General features: G+C 44.1%; 1 protein-coding gene across 5 annotated transcripts in view; it reads left to right on the top strand.

Moving 5' to 3' along the window:
* The window catches only part of LOC147024094 (protein phosphatase 1B-like), a 136,978-nt gene that overhangs the window by 16,400 nt on the left and 97,243 nt on the right, over positions 1-23,335 (top strand). For all 5 annotated transcript variants that reach the window (XM_085890287.1, XM_085890288.1, XM_085890289.1 and 2 more), the window contains one exon: positions 14,380-15,232. In XM_085890287.1, the coding sequence (XP_085746413.1) occupies positions 14,396-15,232 (837 nt within the window). In that variant the 5' untranslated portion in view covers positions 14,380-14,395. Of the gene's footprint in view, positions 1-14,379; positions 15,233-23,335 lie in introns of those variants that run through there.

The raw sequence follows: 23,335 nt of genomic DNA, 5'->3' as shown, positions 1-23,335 counted from the left end.
GATCACTGTTTATGGTTTTGGTTTGATGGGCAATTTGATTGTCCCGTTGAAAACGTACCGAAGGTGGACAGAGGTTATGTTTTCACCCCTGTCTCTCTGTCTGTGAGCAGGACATCTCAAAAAGTTATTAGATTTTGGTGAAGATCTGGATGCAATAATTTTTTCATTGATTCTTCACAATTGTGAGTGATTTGGGTCAAAAATGATATGCAGTGTTTTCAAAAGGTATGCAGATATATTGATATGCAGCACAGTATTTCAAAAGGTTACGGACGGATTTGGACGAAACTTTGTGGACAGCTTTGGGTGGAACTTTTGCCATCTTTCAACCTTGACTTTGGTGAGAAGCATGTGGATTTGCGATGGTGCGCCGTCGACCGCTCAAGTTACTCATGTCATTGAAACGAGAATAGACAAACCTTTGGGTGTTCCATTGAAAGCATGTGCACATTTTTATTAAGTGTATATTTTTATTATTATTATCCTAAACCAGTGTTATTCAAAAGTGTTATAAAATGAAGAAAACATTGTAAATCCTCTGCTAGCCAGAGCACGAGTCCTTACTGTACTGTTGTACTTTGAGCTGATGCTCTTGCACTTTGTACTCTTGCTGCCATTGTTGGAGGCAATGCTTTGGGATCGTTCTCATTCCACAATTATTAACTTTAGTGTCAGAAATGATTGTATTGTTTTTTCTTTTTATAGCTGGGCCTTTCAACTGGTGGCATAAATCTTGATTTGTTTAATGGCTCCCAGGGTCGTTAGTATTCATTAATTTGTTCAAAAAGTATTCATTGTAATTCTACCAGGAATTTTTTTTTAATATTCCCATCCAAAACTAACCTCACAATCATATAAAAGGTAATATTAGCATCATCTTGTTTCAAATTCTATCCCAAGGACATTTGCAGGAAGTTGTTTTTTTTAACAGGAGCTCTCTTATATTCTGAGATTGCTCGACTGAAAATTTATCCTCAAAGGGAGAGTTCGGGGTTGAAGTAGCATGGCAGGTTGTCAACGTTTGGCATTTGCCAGCAATAAAATCTGCTTGCTTCTGGCTTACCATAAGGAATCTCTGAAGAAGATTTCATTCAGCATTGCTTGGTCGGTGGAATGGACTCTGTTTCCACAGTTAATATGAAAAAGAAAGAAAACAGATTTTTCAACGTGTCCATAAATGATAGCTCAGCCCTGCAGCTGTTGGCCACAATTTCTTGAGGTGCTTTCACTTCACGTGGAATGAAAATCTGAAGACAGAACTGTGGGGCTGATGGCTGTTGGAGGTCTTGCAATGGATGCGTCAACAGATAATGGAGATGTTGCACAACCTTGTGCTTGTGTGTGTTGTCTCAAATCAGTTTTGCAATCAGAGGATTCTCTTTCTCTTTATCCCTCTATTTCGATATATCCATCTCTATCTCCCTATTTCTTTCTGTCTCTATTTACCTATCTCTCCATCTCTTTCTAGCTCTCTATCTGTTGGTCTGTTGGTCTTGGACTCTCTCTGTCAGGTTGTAGTGAAAGTATTCAATCTGATTCGTTCCAGGCCCTTCCATCATCTGCCGTTTTGCACTTTGCTGGAATATGCCAAGAAAACTGTTCTGATATTCTTCGTTTCATCAATGTCTGATGGCTGAATCGCAGTGTCGTTTTGGTTGCAGAGATTTGTTGATCTGCTGCAACCAAGTCATGACTCAACACAAAAGGATCTCTGGAGAAGTTGGAAAATCAAACAGGAAATTAGAAAGTAAATTATTTTTTGCATTGGTGCCATTATTTGATTCTCAAGTGTCGTTACGACAGCAACAGTTCCGAAAAGGTTGAAATACACTGCTTTTTGGGACTTTGTTAGGGTTTTCACAAAAATACTGTAGCATTTTGACCACTATGACCTGAGGTCCCCACCCCCTGGGGCATGAACCGGTTAAAATCCCCCAAAAAATCTTTGTGCCAGTGGAGTCGAGAAGGTTCGAGCATGGGAGTCGGAGCCGATTTGCACAAGCATGATGACGATTGAACTGAGGGGGGGGGAAGAGAAGGGGGAGTGAGTGGGGTGAAGGGAGGAGTGAGTACCTCGGTGGTGGGGGTGAGGAGTCAAGTGCGGAGGGAGACGGGCCAGGCATGGGGGATAGGAGAAGCGACTGGAGAAAGAGCAGTGTGTGCCTGCATGTGTGCTCAAGATTATAACAGGCTAGGGTAGTGGGTCCAGCAGGTCAGCCAGGGCAGTGCTGCTAATTGATGACCTGAGGATCCCAAACTGATCAAGATAGTTCTATCTCTGCCAGGTGTGCAGCGGTTCAGAAACGAGCTCAGGCTCGGTAGTTTGAATGTGCGATCAATGAGGGAGAGAGGAGTCAAGGTGGTGGAGATGATGCACAGAAGAAGGTTGGAAGTGTTGTGTATAAAGGAGACAGGGCAAGGAGGTTGATAGGAGGAGACAAACTTGTGCACATGGGTGGGGATGGAAGGAGTAATGGCATGGGAATAATAGTATCAGAAGAGATCAGCATGCATGTGGTCAGAGTGGAAAGATGGGAAGGATGGGAAGCATGGTTGGTGATCCAGAGGCAAATCCATCCATCCATTGGGACCATACTCTGTGCAGAGCGTTGGTGCTGCCAAAGCAGTCTTCTTGGCTATTGGGCACAATCCTGGACAGGTCACCACTCCAACACAGGATGTCAGCAAGCTGGTACTCATTTTGCCAACCTCGGAAGGATGACAGGCAGAGTCCACCCACCTGGTATTAATTCAACAGCGAGTGTGATTTGAACTCAGGATCCTAGGATCCCAAGCCCACTACCCAACCCAAGGATTCCAAGCCCACCACCCTAACCATCAAGCCAACACCAGGCATAGAGGCAAATGGTGTGTGTTATATCGGTATATGGGCCTCAAATTGGAAGGACTGGGGTGGAGAAGCAGTTTTTCAGGAACACACTGGAGAAGATGATGGGAATGGTTGAGCTGGAGGTGATGCTATGCATTGCACGGACTTTAACGTACATGTGGGAGTAGTGGGGCCAGGTGAGGAACGTTTTGGTCGATTTGGTTGGGGAATGAAGAACAGAGAGGATCAATAGCTGGTGGAGCTGGTGGTGAGGAATAGGATGGCCGGAGCTGGTTCATTCTTTCAAAAGCGGGAAAGCCAAAAATCGCTCAAAGGAGTGGACATCAAAGAACAGAATTGAATTGGGTGGTGAGGAAGTGCCAGTTGTGGAGGCTTAAGGCTTGTAATGCAGTGGTGGGAGAGCATGTCACCACCCAGCAAAAGTCTGTGGTGCTTGTGGTATCGATGAAGAAAGGGAGGGAGGGTAAGAGCAGGGGTCGGAAGATTATGAGGTGGGGGGAAGTGTAGAGAGAAATATCATCGTCGAGTACAATGAGAGGTTGATGGCCAGGAATGATAAACTTAGCGAAGAAGTGGAAGGTTTGGAGGAGGAGTGAAAGAAGTACGGAGAGGCGTTTAGGGGAATTGCAGAATTTTTGTGTTGAAGGATGTCAGGAAAGGGTGCATCATCAAGGGATAGGAACCAAGTATGGTGGACAAAGGAAGTCACGAAGGCAGTTGGTGAAAAGGAGGTTTGGAAGAGGATAGAGAACATTAAGGATAGAGGGAGGCAGCTGGATGCGGGGTAACTGCACCTGTATGGGCAGAAGAAGAAAGCAGCAAGGAGAACTGTGGATAAGGTGAGGAATAATATGGAAGAGGAGGTGCACAACAAGTAGGAAGAGGATGGCAGAAGGAAGATGATATATAAATTGGCTCATGACAGAGATGAAGGTAGTAAGGTCATGAAAGGGGGGGGGGGGGTTGCGGTGATTAGGATGGTGGTGGGAGGCTCGAGACAGAGAGGGGGCAGTATTGAAGGTGTGGGAAGGATATTTCAAATAGCTATTGAACCAGGAAGGAAGCAATGGTGAGCTGGAGCTACCGTGTTACGTAGAGGCGAAAATGAATTTGGTAGAGATGACAGAGGAGGAAGTGCAGATGGCATTGCAGAGGATGAAGAAGGGAAGAGCACCAGGCATTGATGAGGCTTGTACATAAATGATAATTACAGTTGGACAAAGAGGCTGTTAAACGTATTGTTATGTTTTTGGGGTAGGTGAAGGGATTTCATTAGATAGGATTGTATCGAGTTGTTTGGTCCGTGGACGTGAAGGAGACATCTCGATGTAATTAAGAAGGAAGACTGTGAGCTTAAGTTACTTGTCACCACACAGGGGGTGGTGCTGAGTTAATTAGGTAGGGATCAAGGATAACTTCCCCAGTATATAATTTCCCCCTGTGACTTTTCCCTATGTTTTTACAACCAAATCCACGACAACAAACAAGCAAACGTGCCGAGGGGGCAGAGGCCCCACCTTCCCGGGTTTTGTGTGAGCAGGCCTTGCCCCAGAGGCGGAGGTTTGATGGGCGTGACAGGAGGCGCATGAAGAGGAAGAGGGGGTGGGAGGAGCAGATCAGATAGGAAGGTTGAGGAGGAATAACGAAGGGACGCACACAGTCAGAAGAGGACGTTTTTGCTCTCGGCATGACGAAGGCTGCATGATTCTCATGTTAGTGCTGTGTGAATTTGGCTTGTGTGCTGAGCAGGACATTGGCCATTGACGGTTCGGTTGAGCCGTGAAGTGTGTACGATTCTGAGGAGGGAAGGAGAACGTGCCTCGTGGCTTCCTCACGGAGCCTCAGAAATTGTCTCGTGTGAGCCATCGTTGTGACCCGAGCGGGTGTAAGAGAGGAACAGTCGGCATATTCGCTTGTGGAATGAAGCTGCGCGGTGGTCTCTGAGCCTTGGTGTTAATTACCGCTCACAAATTGCCTGACGTACGTTCTTCCCACGGCGAGAAGGCGGCTTGGCACCATTTTGTTGAGCGTGTCCATGAAGCGCCTCGATTCAAAGCTCCCTCAAGACCATCTCTGGCAGACAGCTAAGTGCCGAGACAAAGGAAGGAGATTTCTTTGCTTCATTTCCCCCTTGTCTGTGTTTATGTCTGTGTGAAGACGCCTCAATTAGATTTAGATTTAGTTTACCTCACGTTTTTCTTTCATTATAATTTGAATTATTGTCATTGTACATGTTTGATTATTGTTATGAAATTATTATTTAGTCAATACAATTTGCTTGTGTCGGGGTATTTGTGCCTTTCTGGTGCAGCACTTATCTATTTCCCCGCATGCGCGCGCATTAACCTCCGAGAGTCTCTGCTGGAGGACTCCAAGGGAGAAGTTTGGCCATCTGTCCAGGTAGAGGTTAGACCTCCTGGACACGGCAGTATGTATGAGAGAGGGTTCGATTCCGGAGGATTGGAGGACAGTGTTAATTGTGCACTTAATTGTAAAACAGAATACAAAGGCATAAGTAGCTTTAATGTATGTGTATTCGTTTTGTCCTCCCCCAGGGCTCACAACAATGACAGTTTGTTCAAACTCTTATGCAAATGTTGCAGAACTGGTAACTTTAAACATGCTTGCTGCTTTTTTTTTCCTTCTTCTTCATTTGCGTTGATTGAAACATGTCTTTGTGTTTGTGTCATAAACTTGAGCACAATGCCCCCAAGTAGTAATGTCCTGTGGAGTGAGGTATCGTACTTTTCCTTTATGGGAGGTAGGGGTGGTCACTCTGTTGGTTGGTCAAGCTTTCTTTCCATCGATTCATCAATCAAATTTGTTTATCAACAATAGCATGACTTGATGACAAGTTGGATAATAATACAAAGAAGCATCCTGTCTTACTTTACCTCCTATACTGTAACCCTCCATGCAACAAGGTGCCTGACATGTTTACTGAATGTTGATTTTATTTGGGGATGCCACCCCACCAGTTTACCAACCTGCTATGTGACCTGATTATTTAACACCTGATCAGAAATTACACTACTTGACTCGCATGTTTATCTTTGTCTTCAATTCACATTATGAGGCAATGTGTGGGATCGTGCCCGATTAATTTTTTTTTTTAATGAAATAAAATTGAAATGGCAAATAAAATATAATGTGACAACAATATTCACAGAGGAGCTATTGGTACTGCTGTGCAGGTTGCATCCTCATGCGGTATATTTTGTTGGTGGAAAGGCAGGCAAGGGGTTGGCTCACTTGCTGGAAATAAGTTTGTGAGATGATATTGAGTTTGGGTGCAATCACTTCCCTTCGTTGGCATGGATTTTACTGAACCTATTTTACTGTACTGTTGGAACATCACATTGAACAAACGATCAGGTTGCTTTAAAAATAGCTTCTGGAAGAGGCAATTACACAATGCTTCAACGCACAATCGTGCGACCGGGTCTTTGCTGTAATCGGCTAAACACAGCTTGGCTCGCATGCAGATGTGCTGTCGATTTGAGTGGGAAATGAACTGTTCCTTTGTGACTGTCTACACATTTTTTGGTGCTTTCAAACTCTCTATCAGGATGTGTAGAAACATTTGGGATATGCAAGGGCCAAAAGTCAACATCGGTCACAGAAATTAGTGGGTTTTTTTTTTTTCGGTTTGTTAAGTCTCTGTGTTTCATCTAATCCACAAAAGAAATGGCAAAAGGACTCCTTGCAACGGCCACTACAAATCGAAGTTGAAAGACATGACTGTTGCTTTTCTTTAGATCACATAAAGAGGTTCAAAGGTTCAAAATGGATCTGATATTCTGATTTCTTTCTTGCCAAGCATTTGTATTTAAACCCAATCCAGATCAGACAAGACGCAACAAGTAAGTAATGCTCCTCAACACAGGCCCTTTCGACTAAAGTTGGTTTACAAACATTAATGGAGGTTGCACTCAGTAGCTTGTGTGAAAGGGGTCACCAAGACGAATACTCCAGTGATGCGCTATTTTGCATTGTTAAACGAGAACGGCATTCGGGAGAGCGCACACCTCCGCCAGGCTGAACAGGTTACGTTTTTTATCCCACTCACATAGGCCGGATGTGGATCCAGACCTTAACCAAAATGGAATCCACATGTTCTTGTCACATACCCAACTCATCCACCAAGTTTTGTCCTAATAACCTAATTTTGTCATCATCGAACCTCCGGTTTGGGTTGTTCGTGCGTGCAAGGTGAAATTTGAGCTGCTTGGTTCCAACTCACCAAAGCTGAGTTTTCCGAACCAGATTCATTGTGTTTTATCGTGACATTCGTCAATGCGTTGCCGTTTTCGTCGAAATACGAAACGAATCGCACCAAACGCCGTTCTGTGGGTTTTGTTTCGTATTGTCAAGGCCTGAATGGCCTTTTCAAAGCCTTCCTCAGATAGAAAGTGTGCCCTGCCGAGTCGTGGGTGTATTCCCGGGTATCTTGCTTCTCGTTCCTCAACATTACCCTTTCATGTCTCTATTTCCTCTCCTTTCAAAAAATAGGAACAAGCAACAAAATATATATTAAAAACATAAAAACTTTATATTTCCCTCCATAACGATTCTGATTTCTATTGAATTTCCAACTCCTCTTGGTTCTACATCCCACTCCTCCATCTTTTCTCCAAACTGAATCGACATCTTACAATAATAAGTGTGTGTGCGTGCGTGTCAGTGTGTCTCCTCCACAACTCCAAAACTAGAAAACCAAACAGCCTGAAACTTTGCATGCATATGAAGGGAACTCCAAGGAAGTGCATGACTGAAAATTGGGTGTTTGGGTTAATTAAAACATCCCTTTTGAACATGATTAACGGCCTTATTTAACTATATATTCTTTATCAGGTGCTCCTCGGCCATCTCGCTCTCTGGGATCTTCAGGCATACCCTGGGCTACCGAACTGGGGTCTGAAGCCACCATGTTTTTTGGCCTTCTCGACCATACCTTGACTTGGAACAGGCCGCAACAATTTCTTTACGATAAAGTATTTTTTCACTTTCCTGACTCGTATTATCGAATGCCTGTTCATCATAACCATGAATCGGTGGACACACTGCAATGCTTATAAATGCCTGGAGACATCAGCGTTCGTTGCTTTATTTCATTTCCTCACATGTGATAACCACAAAAATCTCTTAAACTAAGCAGAATTACAAAATTTAAGCTCCAGAATCGAACTTAGCAGCAGTTCTGATGCTAAAGAAAGTGTTTATTTGTCCAATTCAGACATATTTGACATTTTGGGTGTGTCCAGGAGGTGTATGTTTTATGTGATGGTTCGGTCATTGCTAATTGCGTGCCAAACGAGCCGTTCCTTATCAGCCGTTTCGTTGGAGTGCTTAAACCACTTGGTGACTGCTCTACAATATTCTCACTGCCACTAAATACTGTATGTCGATCGAGTTGAACAAAGTTCAGCTGTCACTCGCGTGCGTTGGCCACGTGTTGTTCTGCGGTGCAACAGAAAGGTTTCGTTTTAAGAGTTTCTTCAACCGTTCCGTGGATTGCTTGGTGAAGCCACGTGGTGCGCGCTCTTCAAGTTTGAGTCAATGGCGATGCTCTGGTTTAATCCCGGAGGTAGGAAGGGAAAAAAAAATTATATGATCATAATGAGTAAAAAATCTTTTCAGTTGTTATGAAGTAATGAATCAGCACATCACAGCAGGAAAGTTGAGAGGTCCGCATTCTTACTCCAAGATTTCTAGCCTGGGTTCGAATCCTGACCCAGCTATAAACCGTCATCCCGGTGTTTCACAGGCAGGGTGATTCATCAATGTGTGTGCCGTCTCTCGGATGGACGTTAAACTGGGTGTCTCATCTGCCGGAATCCATTACCCCTTCCCCTCTCTCACCCCTCTGCCTCTCTCACCCCTATCCCACCCCCCTCTCTCTCTCTCTCCCTCCCAACACGACCTCTCATTCTCGCATCCTTCTCCCTCTTTCTGACTCCGCCCGCTCTCTTTCCCACTCCTCCCCCCCTCCTGCTCCTCACCCCTCCCCCTCTGTTGATGGGAATGTAGCATGTATGACTCAGATTCAGAGTGAACCAACTGAAAGGGTGCAAAGGTGGCTGCATGTACGAGTATGCATGCATGCAGGCAGACCTTTGCCTGGTAGATAGATTGGGTTTTAAATGCTCCCGCCCCAGGTCTCACAAGTATCCACCTTCGTGTGTGTGTGTGTGTGTGTGTGTGTGTGTGTGTGTGTGTGTGTGTGTGTGTGTGTGTGTGTGTGTGTGTGTGTGTGTGTGTGTGTGTGTGTCGTTGATTATCTCCATATATGGGTTTCAGAAGGTGGAACAGAGTCCTCCCAGGTCTCGAAGTATCCACTTCCATTTTGGTAAGTGCGGTCACGAATCATGGACCAAGGTGTGAAATTTTGTTCTCATTTTTATCTCAAAGTTTTGTTCTGAGGGTTCTTTTGGGGATCGTCACTGAGCCCCGGACAGCTTCCAACTGTAGTTCGTTTGTAGAAATATTCTCAGGGATGGTTTTTAAGATCTATGTGAGGTTCATCTTCATCATTATCAGAGCTTCAATAATCACTAGTACAATTTCGGATCATTTCAACTTCTAGGGTCTTTTCCCTTCTTTTTGGAATCTTGATATTTAGTTATTTTCTTGATTTCTGCATTCTTTAGGCTCAAATCGCTGGCTACTGAAACTTCAATTAGAGTGGGTGTTTGTGTGTGTGTTCGGTCATTAAAGGCCCATTCACACCTTGACGTTTTAGCCAGCTTATGCCGATTTTTGGAAAATTTGTCTAAAACGCTGGTACACGTCGAATACGTTATTGGTGAGTTTTGATAGCATTGAAAGCACGCTGAAAAACACTGCCATACGTCGTTGTACACTGGCTTTAAACGTTGTACTTTTCGGTTGTCCTCAAATTTTCCATGCTTGAAATTTTAAGACTTATGCCAGCGAATGACTCACACGTTCCGCATAACGCTGGCCATAAGTTGTAGCCACGTTACGCGATCGTTGACACACGTCGACACACGTCGACACACGTTACTTGTGAGTTACTCATAAGTCGAAACACGTCGAGGTAATGTTTAGCGTACACGAAACTTATTTCTAACCTATGAGTTACGTGTTGTACTCACGTTACGCGATCGGTGACACACATCGACACACATTACTTGTAAGGTGCTCATAAGTCGAAACACATCAAGGTAATGGTTAGTGTCAGTGTTCCAGACTTCCTGGTTTTATTTTTATTTTTATTTTTTTCTTCCTTCGGAATGATGGTGATTTTGACACTTCGATTTCTAGTGCGGTTATAATATAATATAATTAATAGGCTGCCGCTCAACGATTTAAATCAAAACCGCACTGTACACTGAACACCGTCATACCGAAGAAAAAAAAAAAAACGGGAGTCTGGAACACTGACGCTAACCATTACCTTGACGTGTTTTGACTTATGAGCACCTTACAAGTAACGTGTGTCAATGTGTGTCAACGATCACATATCGTGCGTACAACTTATTCCCATCGCATGCGGAGTGTGTGTCATACGGCAAGTACGTCGTAAAATTTTCAACATGTTCAAAATTGCAAGACGTACTCCACTTACTACGACGTTGATAGCGTACTTTAGCGTTCTATTCACGCATACCCAACTTACCCATACCGTATTCGATGTGCGCCAGCGTTTTAGACGCATTTTTCAGAGGTCGGCATACGCTGGCAAGATCGCCAAGGAGTGACTGCGATGTTGACACTTCCATTTCTGCGGCGGTTATGATTTGAATCGTTGTGCAGCAGCTTTTCCATAGGCTACGCCACGTCTTCGTCGGCGATGCGTGCAGCACGCTATGCCTAAGTTAGACTATCGTTGGGCATAGATTGTGAAGGCCGACAACAGGTTCAGCATTCGTTGGTACAAGTTATCTATAACACAACGAAACGTTCTGTGTCCGTTACTAATACGTTATGCATAAGACCAAGTCGTTATGAATACGTCCGAATCTTTAAAAAAAAAAAAACATCAAAAGGTCAACGTAAGCCAGCATTTTACATACATTTTAATACGTTGCCATTGCTGGCTAAAACGTCAAGGTGTGACTGGGCCTTAAGCATAATTAAGTGGTCATTGTGTGCTCCCACTCCTCTCTCTCTCTCTCTCTCTCTCTCTCTCTCTCTCTCTCTCTCTCTCTCTCTCTCTCTCTCTCTCTCTCTCTCTCTCTCTCTCTCTCATATTCTCTCTCATATTCTCTCTCATATTCTCTCTCATATTCTCTCTCTCATATTCTCTCTCTCATATTCTCTCTCTCATATTCTCTCTCTCATATTCTCTCTCTCATATTCTCTCTCTCATATTCTCTCTCTCATATTCTCTCTCTCATATTCTCTCTCTCATATTCTCTCTCTCATATTCTCTCTCTCATATTCTCTCTCTCATATTCTCTCTCTCATATTCTCTCTCTCATATTCTCTCTCTCATATTCTCTCTCTCTCATATTCTCTCTCTCTCATATTCTCTCTCTCTCATATTCTCTCTCTCTCATATTCTCTCTCTCTCATATTCTCTCTCTCATATTCTCTCTCTCATATTCTCTCTCTCATATTCTCTCTCTCATATTCTCTCTCTCATATTCTCTCTCTCATATTCTCTCTCTCATATTCTCTCTCTCATATTCTCTCTCTCATATTCTCTCTCTCATATTCTCTCTCTCATATTCTCTCTCTCATATTCTCTCTCTCTCATATTCTCTCTCTCTCATATTCTCTCTCTCTCATATTCTCTCTCTCTCATATTCTCTCTCTCTCATATTCTCTCTCTCTCATATTCTCTCTCTCTCATATTCTCTCTCTCTCATATTCTCTCTCTCTCATATTCTCTCTCTCATATTCTCTCTCTCATATTCTCTCTCTCATATTCTCTCTCTCATATTCTCTCTCTCATATTCTCTCTCTCATATTCTCTCTCTCATATTCTCTCTCTCATATTCTCTCTCTCATATTCTCTCTCTCATATTCTCTCTCTCATATTCTCTCTCTCATATTCTCTCTCTCATATTCTCTCTCTCATATTCTCTCTCTCATATTCTCTCTCTCATATTCTCTCTCTCATATTCTCTCTCTCATATTCTCTCTCTCATATTCTCTCTCTCATATTCTCTCTCTCATATTCTCTCTCTCATATTCTCTCTCTCATATTCTCTCTCTCATATTCTCTCTCTCATATTCTCTCTCTCATATTCTCTCTCTCATATTCTCTCTCTCATATTCTCTCTCTCATATTCTCTCTCTCTCTCTCTCTCTCTCTCTCTCTCTCTCTCTCCCTCTCTCTCTCTCCCACTCACACACACACACACACACACACACACACACACACACACACACACACACACACACCCTTCCTCACACCCTTCCTCACACCTATCCCTCTCACAGTGTATAGCAATATTTGGTGAGGCGTCGCTCTCCCCACCTCCCCCCCCTTTCCTCGCTCTTCCCCCTTTCCTCACCGTCTCCTAGCTTCCCCTCCATCCTCTCTCTCCCTCCTCTCTCTCCCTCCTCTCTCTCTCCCTCCTCTCTCTCCCTCCTCTCTCTCTCCTCCCTCCTTTCCCTCCCCTCTCTCCCCTCCCTCCTCTCTCTCCCCTCCCTCCTCTCTCTCCCCTCTCTCCCTCCCCTCTCCTCTCTCTCCCTCCCTCTTTCTCCCCTCACCCTTGATATCCCCATCAGCGAAGCGGCGGGTTGTATTTGCTCGTACAAAATAAAACAATCTGTCCACAGATTTTTGGGATATTGTGCGATGTATCGTTTTTGGCCCTTTCTCGCAATGGAAAAAGTGTCACTTAAAAATTCTCATATCCGGATCTGGATTCAGATCCTCACCAAAATCTAATCAATTCGTCACACACCCAACCTGTGCACCAAGATTCGTCCTTACCAGTCCATCATTTTTTTGAGATGTCCTTCTCTCAGACAAACAAACGGCCAAATAAACAAACAAGAAATATGTCATGCAGCGCACGACACTTGCAAAATCTCAAAAAAACACAAATTCGACCAAAGAAAATAGGTGGTTGAATTCAGTGACCTGATATGCAAATCCTGTTCAAATTTCAACTCGATCAGATGAAAACTGATGATTTTAGAAATCGCACCTCGGTTGATGACATTCGGCCAATGTTGTCCTTTTGGCCGATGTTGACCTCAAAAACAATTGGTGCTTGAATTCATTGACCTGATGTGAAAATCCTCTTCAAATTTCAACTAGATAGGTTGAAAATTGATGATTTTAGAAATTTAACAAAGTTGTTGACTTTTTGACCTCAAAATCAATCTGCTTCTTGCTTTTTTACCAAGTCCACAATTTTCGTGAAGATTGGTTTAAAAATGTGACCTGTAGGTGATTGACATGCATACAGACACAATAACGCATGAGACCAACTGATATAGTAAGGGAACATTCCCAGGATCCGTAACAATATTCTGGGGAGCTTAGTTTGACACTTGTTTTCATATCACATCAATTAGTCTCAAATCCATCAACACCACCTCACAGGCTCAAATCCAAAATGGCCGATTTTAGTCCCCAGGTCCAATTTCTCTTTAATGTAAGATTTTTAGCTCACCTGTAATGGAGTTCCAGAGAGCTTATGGGATGGTGCCTTGTCCGTTCGTCCGCAAACACTTGCAACTTCTTCCCTGAAACCGGACACAATTTTGATGGAACTTGACCGCAACCTTCACACATGGTCAGAACCAAAGTTGTTCAAATCATTCAAAAAATAAAAATCGGTCCCTAAAGGGGTCTACGGGGGTTTCCCCCAAAAATCGGTATTTGCTTTCTTCTCAGAAGCTACATACACAATTCCGATGAAACTTGACTACAACCTTTATCACCTGTGATGTACCAAAGCTTGCTCACACCATTAAAAACAAAATCCAAAGGTACTGTATTTACTTCTCCGTTACATATTCTGTGGGTCATCCATGCCTACCAGTGAGTGAGTGGTTCCCTGGTTTTCTTATCCAGCCGCAACCAGGTGAGCGCCCAGGGGGAATTGCTCCTGTTTTTGTTGTTGTTTTTTTTTCACCTCAAATCGAGTTCAATGGTTGAAGTTTTATTGATTTTGTGTTCTTGTTGATCCCTGCAATTAGCAGCAAATATTGTTTGGGAGCCATTTCATTTAAATGTTAGTTTATTTATTTATTTCCTGCTCAAAATCCTCCTGAATGTGTGGTGTCCATCCAAGTAAAGCATTAATTGAATGATAAGGCCTTCAGTCGTTCCTTCATTGTGTAGCTTACCTACCTTTGCTTGGCTATTTCCCTGCAAACAGTTCTACTCACAACATGTGCTAATAACGCCATTGCAACTGAAACAATCAAATGAGATTTTTCATGTTTGTTTTTTGAAGGTTGTTTTAGTTTGTGACTCGATTCATTGTTCGTTCGTATATTGTGGCAGTGAGAGCAGCTATCTGTTGTTTAATCTATGGTTGTGTGATTGAGGTGGTCATGTTCATCATTGTTCTGTGTACTCTCTTTTGTTGCAGTGCTTACCGATTAGGAATGGGGGCTTTTCTGGACAAGCCTAAGACTGAGAAACACAACACTCATGGCTCAGGTAATGGTGTACGATATGCCCTCAGCTCCATGCAAGGATGGCGCGTCGAGATGGAGGATGCACATACTGCCTTGATTGGCCTACCGGTTGGACTGAAGAACTGGTCTTTTTTTGCGGTGTACGATGGCCACGCAGGCTCACGCGTCGCCACGTACTGTTCAGAGCACCTTCTGGAGAACATAATCGCAGCTGACGTGTTGTCTAAGCGCAACTCATGTAGTGAGCCCCAACCTGAAGATGTAAAGTGTGGCATCCGGGAAGGCTTTCTGCAGATCGATACGCTTATGCGCACCATTGTAGACATCAAGAATGGTCTTGATCGTAGTGGCTCTACAGTTGTGGCTGTCATGGTTTCACCACGTTACCTCTATTTCATCAATTGTGGTGACTCTCGTGCTGTGCTCTTTCGTAATGGGCGCATCCATTTTTGCACAGAGGACCATAAACCATGCAACCCCGCTGAGAAAGAACGTATACAAAATGCAGGCGGTAGTGTCATGATCCAGCGTGTGAATGGCTCGCTTGCTGTATCTCGTGCACTCGGTGATTTTGACTACAAGTGTGTTGATGGCAAGGGTCCCACAGAACAACTGGTGTCTCCTGAGCCAGAAGTGTACACTGTGGAGCGTAGCGACGGTGATGAGTTTGTTGTACTTGCTTGTGATGGAGTGTGGGACGTAATGTCCAATGAAGAGCTTGGGCAGTTCGTGCATTCACGTCTCCAACTCACTGATGATTTGGCGGAGGTCTGCAATCTCGTGCTCGACACGTGTCTATACAAGGTAAGAATGAACTCTTCCACATGTCATGACGGTCATATTTGATATCGATTACATTAGTCTGTAAAAACACATGATTAAAACTTTGCCATTGACCATAAACTTTTATTTACTGGCCATATATGATATAAGGTGATCAGGATTGCAAAATCCCTGGTGTCGGCTTAATGGTTGGGGTGGTGGGTTTGCGATCCGAGGATCCTGAGGTCAAATCCCACTCGGCTGTTGAATTAATACCAGGTGGGGTTTACTCTGCCTGTCATCCTTCCGAGGTCGGCAAAATGAGTAGCGGCTTGCTGGTATCCTGTGTCGGAGTGGCAACCTCTCCAGGATTGTGCCCAATAACCAAGGAGACTGCTTAGGCAGCACCAACGCTCTGCACAGAGTATGGTCCTGATGGATGGATTGCAATGAGGTATCTAAACTCGTGTCTGAGTCATCCAGGTTTGCATCTCGGTTCAGCTAAAACTTTGTGTTCCACACGCCGGGTGATTGATCAAAGTGTGCACCATCCCTCGGATTAATATTAAACTGATCGTCAGGTCTTCTATCATTAGTTGTTGGATGTTAAAGATCCCACAGTGTCCTTCACAAAGAGTCGGCGAAAAACAAGTCAAAACGTCGCAGACTTCTCGGGTGTCTACCCTTTGGCGGAGCAAGAAGGAAATGCAACAATGATGGTTTTATCATCACGTACTGGTGATGATACAGAGTTATATGTGGTGTTATATCCCTAAGTTATATCCCTTAGTTATATCCCTAAACCTAATGTCGCAGTCATGACTTTCGTACTGGACTCCTCCCTGGGGATGCTGTTCTGAATCCCACAAGGCCCAAAGATTGTATTACTGCAGTAATTGGTCAACTGGCACAATGACCAATGGTTAAACCCAAAAATCGGTTGAAGGTTTTTTTTTATCACTGTTATTGTCACTGTCTCTCGTGCGCCTTGTACATTGACTACAATTTGTCAATTGACATCCCTTATACGTTTCAAGCTTGCCACCACCAACCATTACTTTTTTTTCAGTACCTTCAAAATCATGGCATGAAAAGCAGGTGTGGTGCAGTGCATTAGAATATTCATGATCTCAAAACCCCCCTCCCCTCCTCCCAGAGGATTGTCAACAAATAATTATAGATGTATATATTGTTGCAGTTGTCAGACTGGGGGCAGTTTCCTGGTTCGAATCCTGACAAACCACGATTAAAATGGTCACGCCGGTCCACAGGTTCGGACACTCTGAGAAAGGACAAGGGCCTACTTGCCACTCACTCTACCATACTTGGGTGGAACATCTGAGTTGGTCGAGTGATGTGCTGGCTTTTCCCTCACACCAAGCACCAAAATGGTGGCATGAGTGGTTTCATCATGCCTGGAGTGGTGAACCTTTGGTGTAGGACACCAATTGCCCCTCTACCCAATCTGTCCTTTGTCGGATGATTAAGTGCCACTGTGGCTCGCGATCAGGACAACTCGAATAACTCCACAGAGACCAAATTAATCAATGTGTGTGTTCATTAAAAGAGGGAAGGGAAGAACATGGGACACAAAACAGGACAAGAACATGGGACACAAGAACATCAATTATAACAGGACTGGTTTACAAGAAATACGCGCCCCAGAATATCGTGTGTACTGAACGTCCTTAACAAAATAAAGCCTCATTGAGTCCCTGGCATACCAAAGGACAAAAACCAGGGAGAAAACGACAGGACTGTGGAATATCCTCCATGACCCAGAAGTGGGTCACGTGGCATGCGTGGCTCGAAAGGAGAGAATCGGATGGCGTCTCTGTTGCTACAAGTCGGGATCTCCGCAGCTCTCTGACCCCGTCTGGCCGACAGCTGAAACAGCCCGAGCTGGACTGGCAAAACGAACCGTCATGGAAAGGAGTCCAAGAACCATGAACCTTTGAACCACAAGCTCCAAAGCTAGGAAGAACAACCCGAACAACAAGCTCGTCGCCGCACTGTACATGTGTGAATCCCCGGAACCCCGACGAACGTGCACATGCCATTTTATGGCCGACATCATACCCCTTCCCATGATATAGCCCCATCCTATCCGCAATAAACAGATTGGTGATTCAGCCGTCAATCAAGGCACGTCCCTCTCTTAAGCCCCTCCAAAGTTCTGGGAACATATCCAGGGCATGCTTTTTTGCGGCAAACCCCACGCAAAAACTTTCACTTTTATGGCATTGTGAGGCCACATTTCCTGATAAAAGGACATATAAGAGAGACTAAAAAGGAAAGGCCACTAAAAGGGAATTAAAGGCAAAAGCTGTTTTGGACACATACATGAGGGAGGTAAGACGACAACTTTATATTTATACATATCCACGGCATAATCCTCTATCACAAATGTTTTTCCTCACGCTTACACTAAACATGCACTATGGAAATAAATATTGCTAAGGTATGCAATCTTTACCCTGAGAAGCCATTTCCTCAACAATATGTATGTTCATAGGTTATCATGAAGACTCAATAGCTCAGTGAGCTGTCACCAGGTCAGTGATGAGGTCCTTGGGTTTGAGTACCAAATTGAGTGAGCATTTTTTCACACTAGCCCCACACAGGAATTTATTCCTGTTTATTAACGATATACTGAGAAGGCAACAGCAAACCACCCAACATAACCCTTGCCAAGATATTCCTTTGGCAACACCGACACTCTGTAACAGAGCATGATCTATCAGAATCGGAATACATTTCTGCATGTATGTATTTGTGTATCTTTAACCACAAAAAAGAAGTTACATTAAAAAAAAAAATTCATCAACGACACAAACAGAGCGAATAATTTCATCAGCGCTTAATTAAGAACATAATCTGCAGATCTCCATCAACACCAAGTGTAATCTCTTGTACGACAGCTTTTACCCAACTGCAATCCGCATCCTCAACGAATCGGTGTCTAAAGTTTTTTGAGGTTATGAATGTTTTAAACCATGCCACTCATTTAATTTTCTTATTTCATTTCAACACCAAAATGTTGTTTAGGGCTCTCTAGTTACAATGAATATATCCCTATCTATCTCTATTGATCTGAATCGATTTCTCAGGAAGGAATCAGGGAGGAAATGAAGGAGGGTCAATGGGAGCTGAAGGTGGAACTGGAAAAGGTAAAGGTGGGGCAGCAAAGCCTAGACGTCGAGGTGGCGGAGGTGAAGGACGATATGCAAAGGATGGACCAGAGGATGGCACATGAGATCAAGACTACGTGAGGAAATGAAAGGGTGAAGGAGAATGTGGAGGGTGTTTGGACCACGATGAAGACGGATAAGGATGAAGTGACAAACAAAATATCAGCAGTTAAGCGAGAAGTTGATAGACTCGGACAAGGAATGGAGGAATTCATAAAAGTTCAGGAGGAAACAATGGGAGAATTGGGCACCGTAAAGGAGGGGAATGTAAGGCGAGACATGAAGAAATGACGAAAACGGTTAAAGGAAAGAGAGAAAAGTTGAAGGAAGAAATTGGGTCACCAAAGCAAAGAGTCAACGAAGTAAATCCGGGCCTGGAGAGCTATCACACCTGTGTGGACGCCATGGTGCAACTGCGGGAGAAGGAATTGGAATTTTGTTACTGCCAGGGTGGCGGTGTAGTGCAAAAGTTGGAAACCCATGCAACAGAACAAAAGTGGGTGTTAGTTGATAAAGGCTTGTGGGAGCCACAATTGAATGGGGAAAGGATGGATGAGACATTACAGGAGCAGCTGAATACTTGGGACAATGTCATAAAGGGAGAGGAGATAGAACCAAGGGTTTCTGTTCGGCTCAAAGGTGATGTTGATAGTGCTGTTGAGACCATGCTTGGGCTGACTGACTCGCATGAAGTTGGGTTGGACCTGCAGCACCTTGACAATGGGGATGTTGCTGAAAAGGGTTGAGCAGATTTGGCGGAGCCAATGTTTGAACCATTTGTAGGACATGTAATGAAGGAGAGTGACAGTGATGTTGATGTGCCAAGTACCGAGCAAGCGACTCGTTCGGAAACATTCGAAGGTGAGTTTCCTTGATGTAAACTCTGGAGAGAGAATTGCCCAATTTGAAAAAGTGCAAGATGGGTTTACAGGCACAGACAGATCCCAACAGGAAGAGCAGGATACTTGTCAACTGAGCCAGTGTGGAAGCGATGTTTTTGAAATGAATTTTGAGGACCAGTCTCAGAGCTCGGATTTTGATGTTAGTTGTGAAGGCCAATTACCCACTGTTTATGAATCTTGTGGAAGTGATGCTCAGGCGGAAGGTTGTGGCGAGTTTAGTGCTTCTCGCTGTTGTGATGCAGATGGTACAGCTGTAGTTGAGAGAGGACCTACAGAAATGTTTTTGATGATTGTACGGTAGGGAGTGACGCATTGGATACTTTGAAGAAAAATGACATTGAAGTTGCGAAGGTGTTGGATGAGGAAAGTGATCCTCCTGAAGCACCGCTTCCCGAACTTGGCACTCACAGGATGGCAAGTTTTGAAGTTTGTTTTGTTGAGCTAGGATTGGAGAAATCCCAGGAAGGATGTGTTGAGGAGGAAAGTTGCAGCAGCTGTAACTTTCTTTTCGTTGTGCGAGAGGCTTATCTTGAAACAAACCAGAGTCAAGTGCATGCTTTGAAGAGAAAATGCCCCCACTTGGAGTGAATGTAAAGGATTCTGGTGAAGATGATGCTCAGAATTTTTCATTGGATGAATTTGCAGTAGCTGATGTACCCCAGGAATGCCTTCTGGATGTCAGATGATAGATTCTTCAGCAAGGGATATTGAAGAGAGAAAGGTGGATGAAGTGTATGATAAAGGTGAATTGCGAAACACTGGACTAGTTGGCAATGAGACCTGTGCTGAGCTTTGTAAGGAATCTCTGCTGATAGAGAGCCTACGCCAGGAGAACAGGGCATTGCGTGCTGAGCTGCAGTCCTTCGGGAGTGAAACACTGAAAGTGATGAAACGTCTTCAGAAGAGGGTGTGTGAGCTCAGAGCCGAGTTGGATAGTGATCGCAGCTGCCGGGAGCATGTGCAGGCTAACGCCCTATTCCTGCAAGCTGAATTGGATGGGCTGCGCCGGCAGTGATCCAAATGGGTACAGCAAAGGCTCACTGGAGCTGAAAAGAAAGTGCGGGCAAGCAAACGGTGGTATGGGAAGATGAAAGAGAAACATAAAGCGTGCCACGATGCCAAAACACATCTCAACTCACTCCAACTCTCATCGTGGGCAGCCGAGCAGACAAACGTAATAGTCCAGGGTCGGTTTCTGGGACCGGATGAGAGAAACTCGGGTCTACTAGATGCTGGAGGGGGGAGCAGACATAGATCCTGCTACCTCTCGCAAGAATGTTTATGGACACAGTTCTTGTGGCTGATCTGATTCTTTGACACCTGATTGAGGGTGTGCTTAAAGTCTACAATTGCACCCAAAAATTAGCCCAGGTGATCTGCAAGATTTTGGAGTGATAGACAAATAAAAAAGAATATAAAAAAATGAAATACCCAAGTACATTTTTTTTTTTAAAGTATGGGATCCAGGGAGTTTGAAAGCAATGAATCCACAGGGGTGGATTAAAAGGATGCGAAAAAACCTCGAAGGGGTGTATGACACTCTTAGATCTGACCAACCTGCAACGACTTATACTAAGGGTAAAGTGCTTTGATGCTTACTGTCCAAAGGGTTCAGTTTTGCGAGAAATTGGGACATGGGTAATTTGGATGAGAGAGAGTGAGAGTGACTCATTGGTTGGTAAAGGGATTGGTTTGGAAACCAAATTTGTCTTGTGGAGTTGATGTTTGTTATGTATAACGAAATGAGTTGTGTTTGAAGAGTGAATGTGGATTATAACATGTAAGCAGGCCATGGCAGTGTAGGAACATGATCGCCATTTTGCATTGCAATGTTTGAGAATTGAATGACAGCGGGGGAAGAAATTGAGATGTTGGACTGTGTGGGAGGGGAAGATATGTGGGACCGCAGGAATGGATCAAGCTCTGGAGGAGTGGTGACTGCGGCTCCCCCTGAGGTAATTTGTCCCGGGCAGCTGGTAGTGTCTATGGCTGCGAGAGAGCCGACATGGTGTGGAGAAGAGAAATGGAGATCCGTCAGAGAGGAGGGTCTGATTTGGACGACCAGCGGTAAGGAAATCCCTGGCGACCCATTTGAGTCCGAGAGAGGGTGAATGGTGAGGAGATCCTCCCTGACGAGGCGTACAGCAAAAGAGTTCTTTGGCTGTCAGGAACTGAATAGTTGAAGGAAAAAGGGGGGGGGTGGGGTGGTGGCAAAGAAGTTGTAAGTCAGGCGACTTGTTTTTGGACTGCGGACACCACAACCAGAAGTGCCCCCACCATTTTTGTTGTACGGTACCCCCCCCAGCCGAGTTGAGGATCACACATCTGTGTAATAACATTTAAGCCATGGTCTTGCAGGGTTGGAATGAATGATTGATATTGGGTTTATGTAAGTGTGTGAGGGAAGGTTCATTTAATCCATGTCACGAACCTACTGTATGTATATACATATACAGTGGGGAGAACAAGTATTTGATACACTGCTGATTGTGCAGGTTTTCCCACTTACAAAGCACGTAGAGGTCTGTAAATTTTTATCATCGGTACACTTCAACTGTGAAAGACGGAATCTAAAACAAAAATCCTGAAAATCACATTGTATGATTTTGAAATAATTAATTTGCATTTTATTGCATGAAATAAGTATTTTATCACCGACCAACCAGTAAGAATTCTGGTTCTCACAGACCTGTTAGTTTTGTCTATAAGAAGCCCTCCCATTTTCCACTCATTACCTGTATTAACTGCACCTGTTTGAACTCGTTATCTGCATAAAAAGACAGCTGTCCACACTCAATCAATCAGACTCCAACCTCTCCACAATGGGCAAGACCAGAGAGCTGTCTTAGAACATCAGGGACAAAATTGTAGACTTGCACAAGGCTGGGATGGGCTACAGGACAATAGGCAAGCAGCTTGGTGAGAAGGCAACAACTGTTGGCGCAATTATTAGAAAATGGAATAACTTCAAAATAACAGTCAATCTCCCTCGGTCTGGGGCTCCATGCAAGATCTCAACTCGTGGAGCCTCAATGATCATGAGAAAGGTGAGGGATCAGCCCATAACTACACGGCAGGACCTGGTCAATGACCTGAAGAGAGCTGGGACCACTATCAAATAAAACTATAAGTAACACACTACACCGTCATGGATTAAAATGCTGCAGCGCACGCAAGGTCCCTCTGCTCAAGCCAGCGCATGTCTAGGCCCGTCTGAAGTTTGCCAATGACCATCTGGATGATCCAGAGGAGGAATGGGAGAAGGTCATGTGGTCTGATGAGACCAAAATAGAGCTTTTTGGTTTAAACTCCACTCGCCGTGTTTGGAGGAAGAAGAAGGATGAGTACAACCCCAAGAACACCATCCCAACCGTGAAGCATGGAGGTGGAAACATCATTCTTTGGGGATGCTTTTCTGCAAAGGGGACAGGACGACAGCACCGTATTGAGGGGAGGATGGATGGGGCCATGTATCGCGAGATCTTGGCCAACAACCTCCTTCGCTCAACAAGAGCATTGAAGATGGGGCGTGGCTGGGTCTTCCAGCATGACAACGACCCGAAACACACAGCCAGGGCAACTAAGGAGTGGCTCCGTAAGAAGCATCTCAAGGTCCTGGAGTGGCCTCGCCAGTCTCCAGACCTGAACCCAATAGAAAATCTTTGGAGGGAGCTCAAAGTCTGTGTTGCCCAGCGACAGCCCGGAAACCTGAAGGATCTGGAGAAGATCTGTAGGGAGGAGTGGGCCAAAATCCCTGCTGCAGTCTGTGCAAACCTGGTTAAGAACTTCAGGAAACGTCTGATCTCTGTAATTGCAAAGAAAGGTTTCTGTACCAAATATTAAATTCTGTTTTTCTGATGTATCAAATACTTATTTCATGCAATAAAATACAAATTAATTATTTAAAAATCATACATGTGATTTTCAGGATTTTTTATTTAGATTCCGTCTTTCACAGTTGAAGTGTTGCGATGATAAAAATTACAGACCTCTACGTGCTTTGTAAGTGGGAAAACCTGCAAAATCTGCAATGTATCAAATACTTGTTCTCC

Source organism: Eptatretus burgeri, chromosome 7 (assembly GCF_056783735.1).
Source record: "Eptatretus burgeri isolate ZD-2024b chromosome 7, Ebu_testis_v1, whole genome shotgun sequence".
Lineage (NCBI taxonomy): Eukaryota > Metazoa > Chordata > Myxini > Myxiniformes > Myxinidae > Eptatretus > Eptatretus burgeri.
Note: the sequence above shows the minus strand (reverse complement) of the source record. Positions and strands in the feature narration are given on the sequence as shown.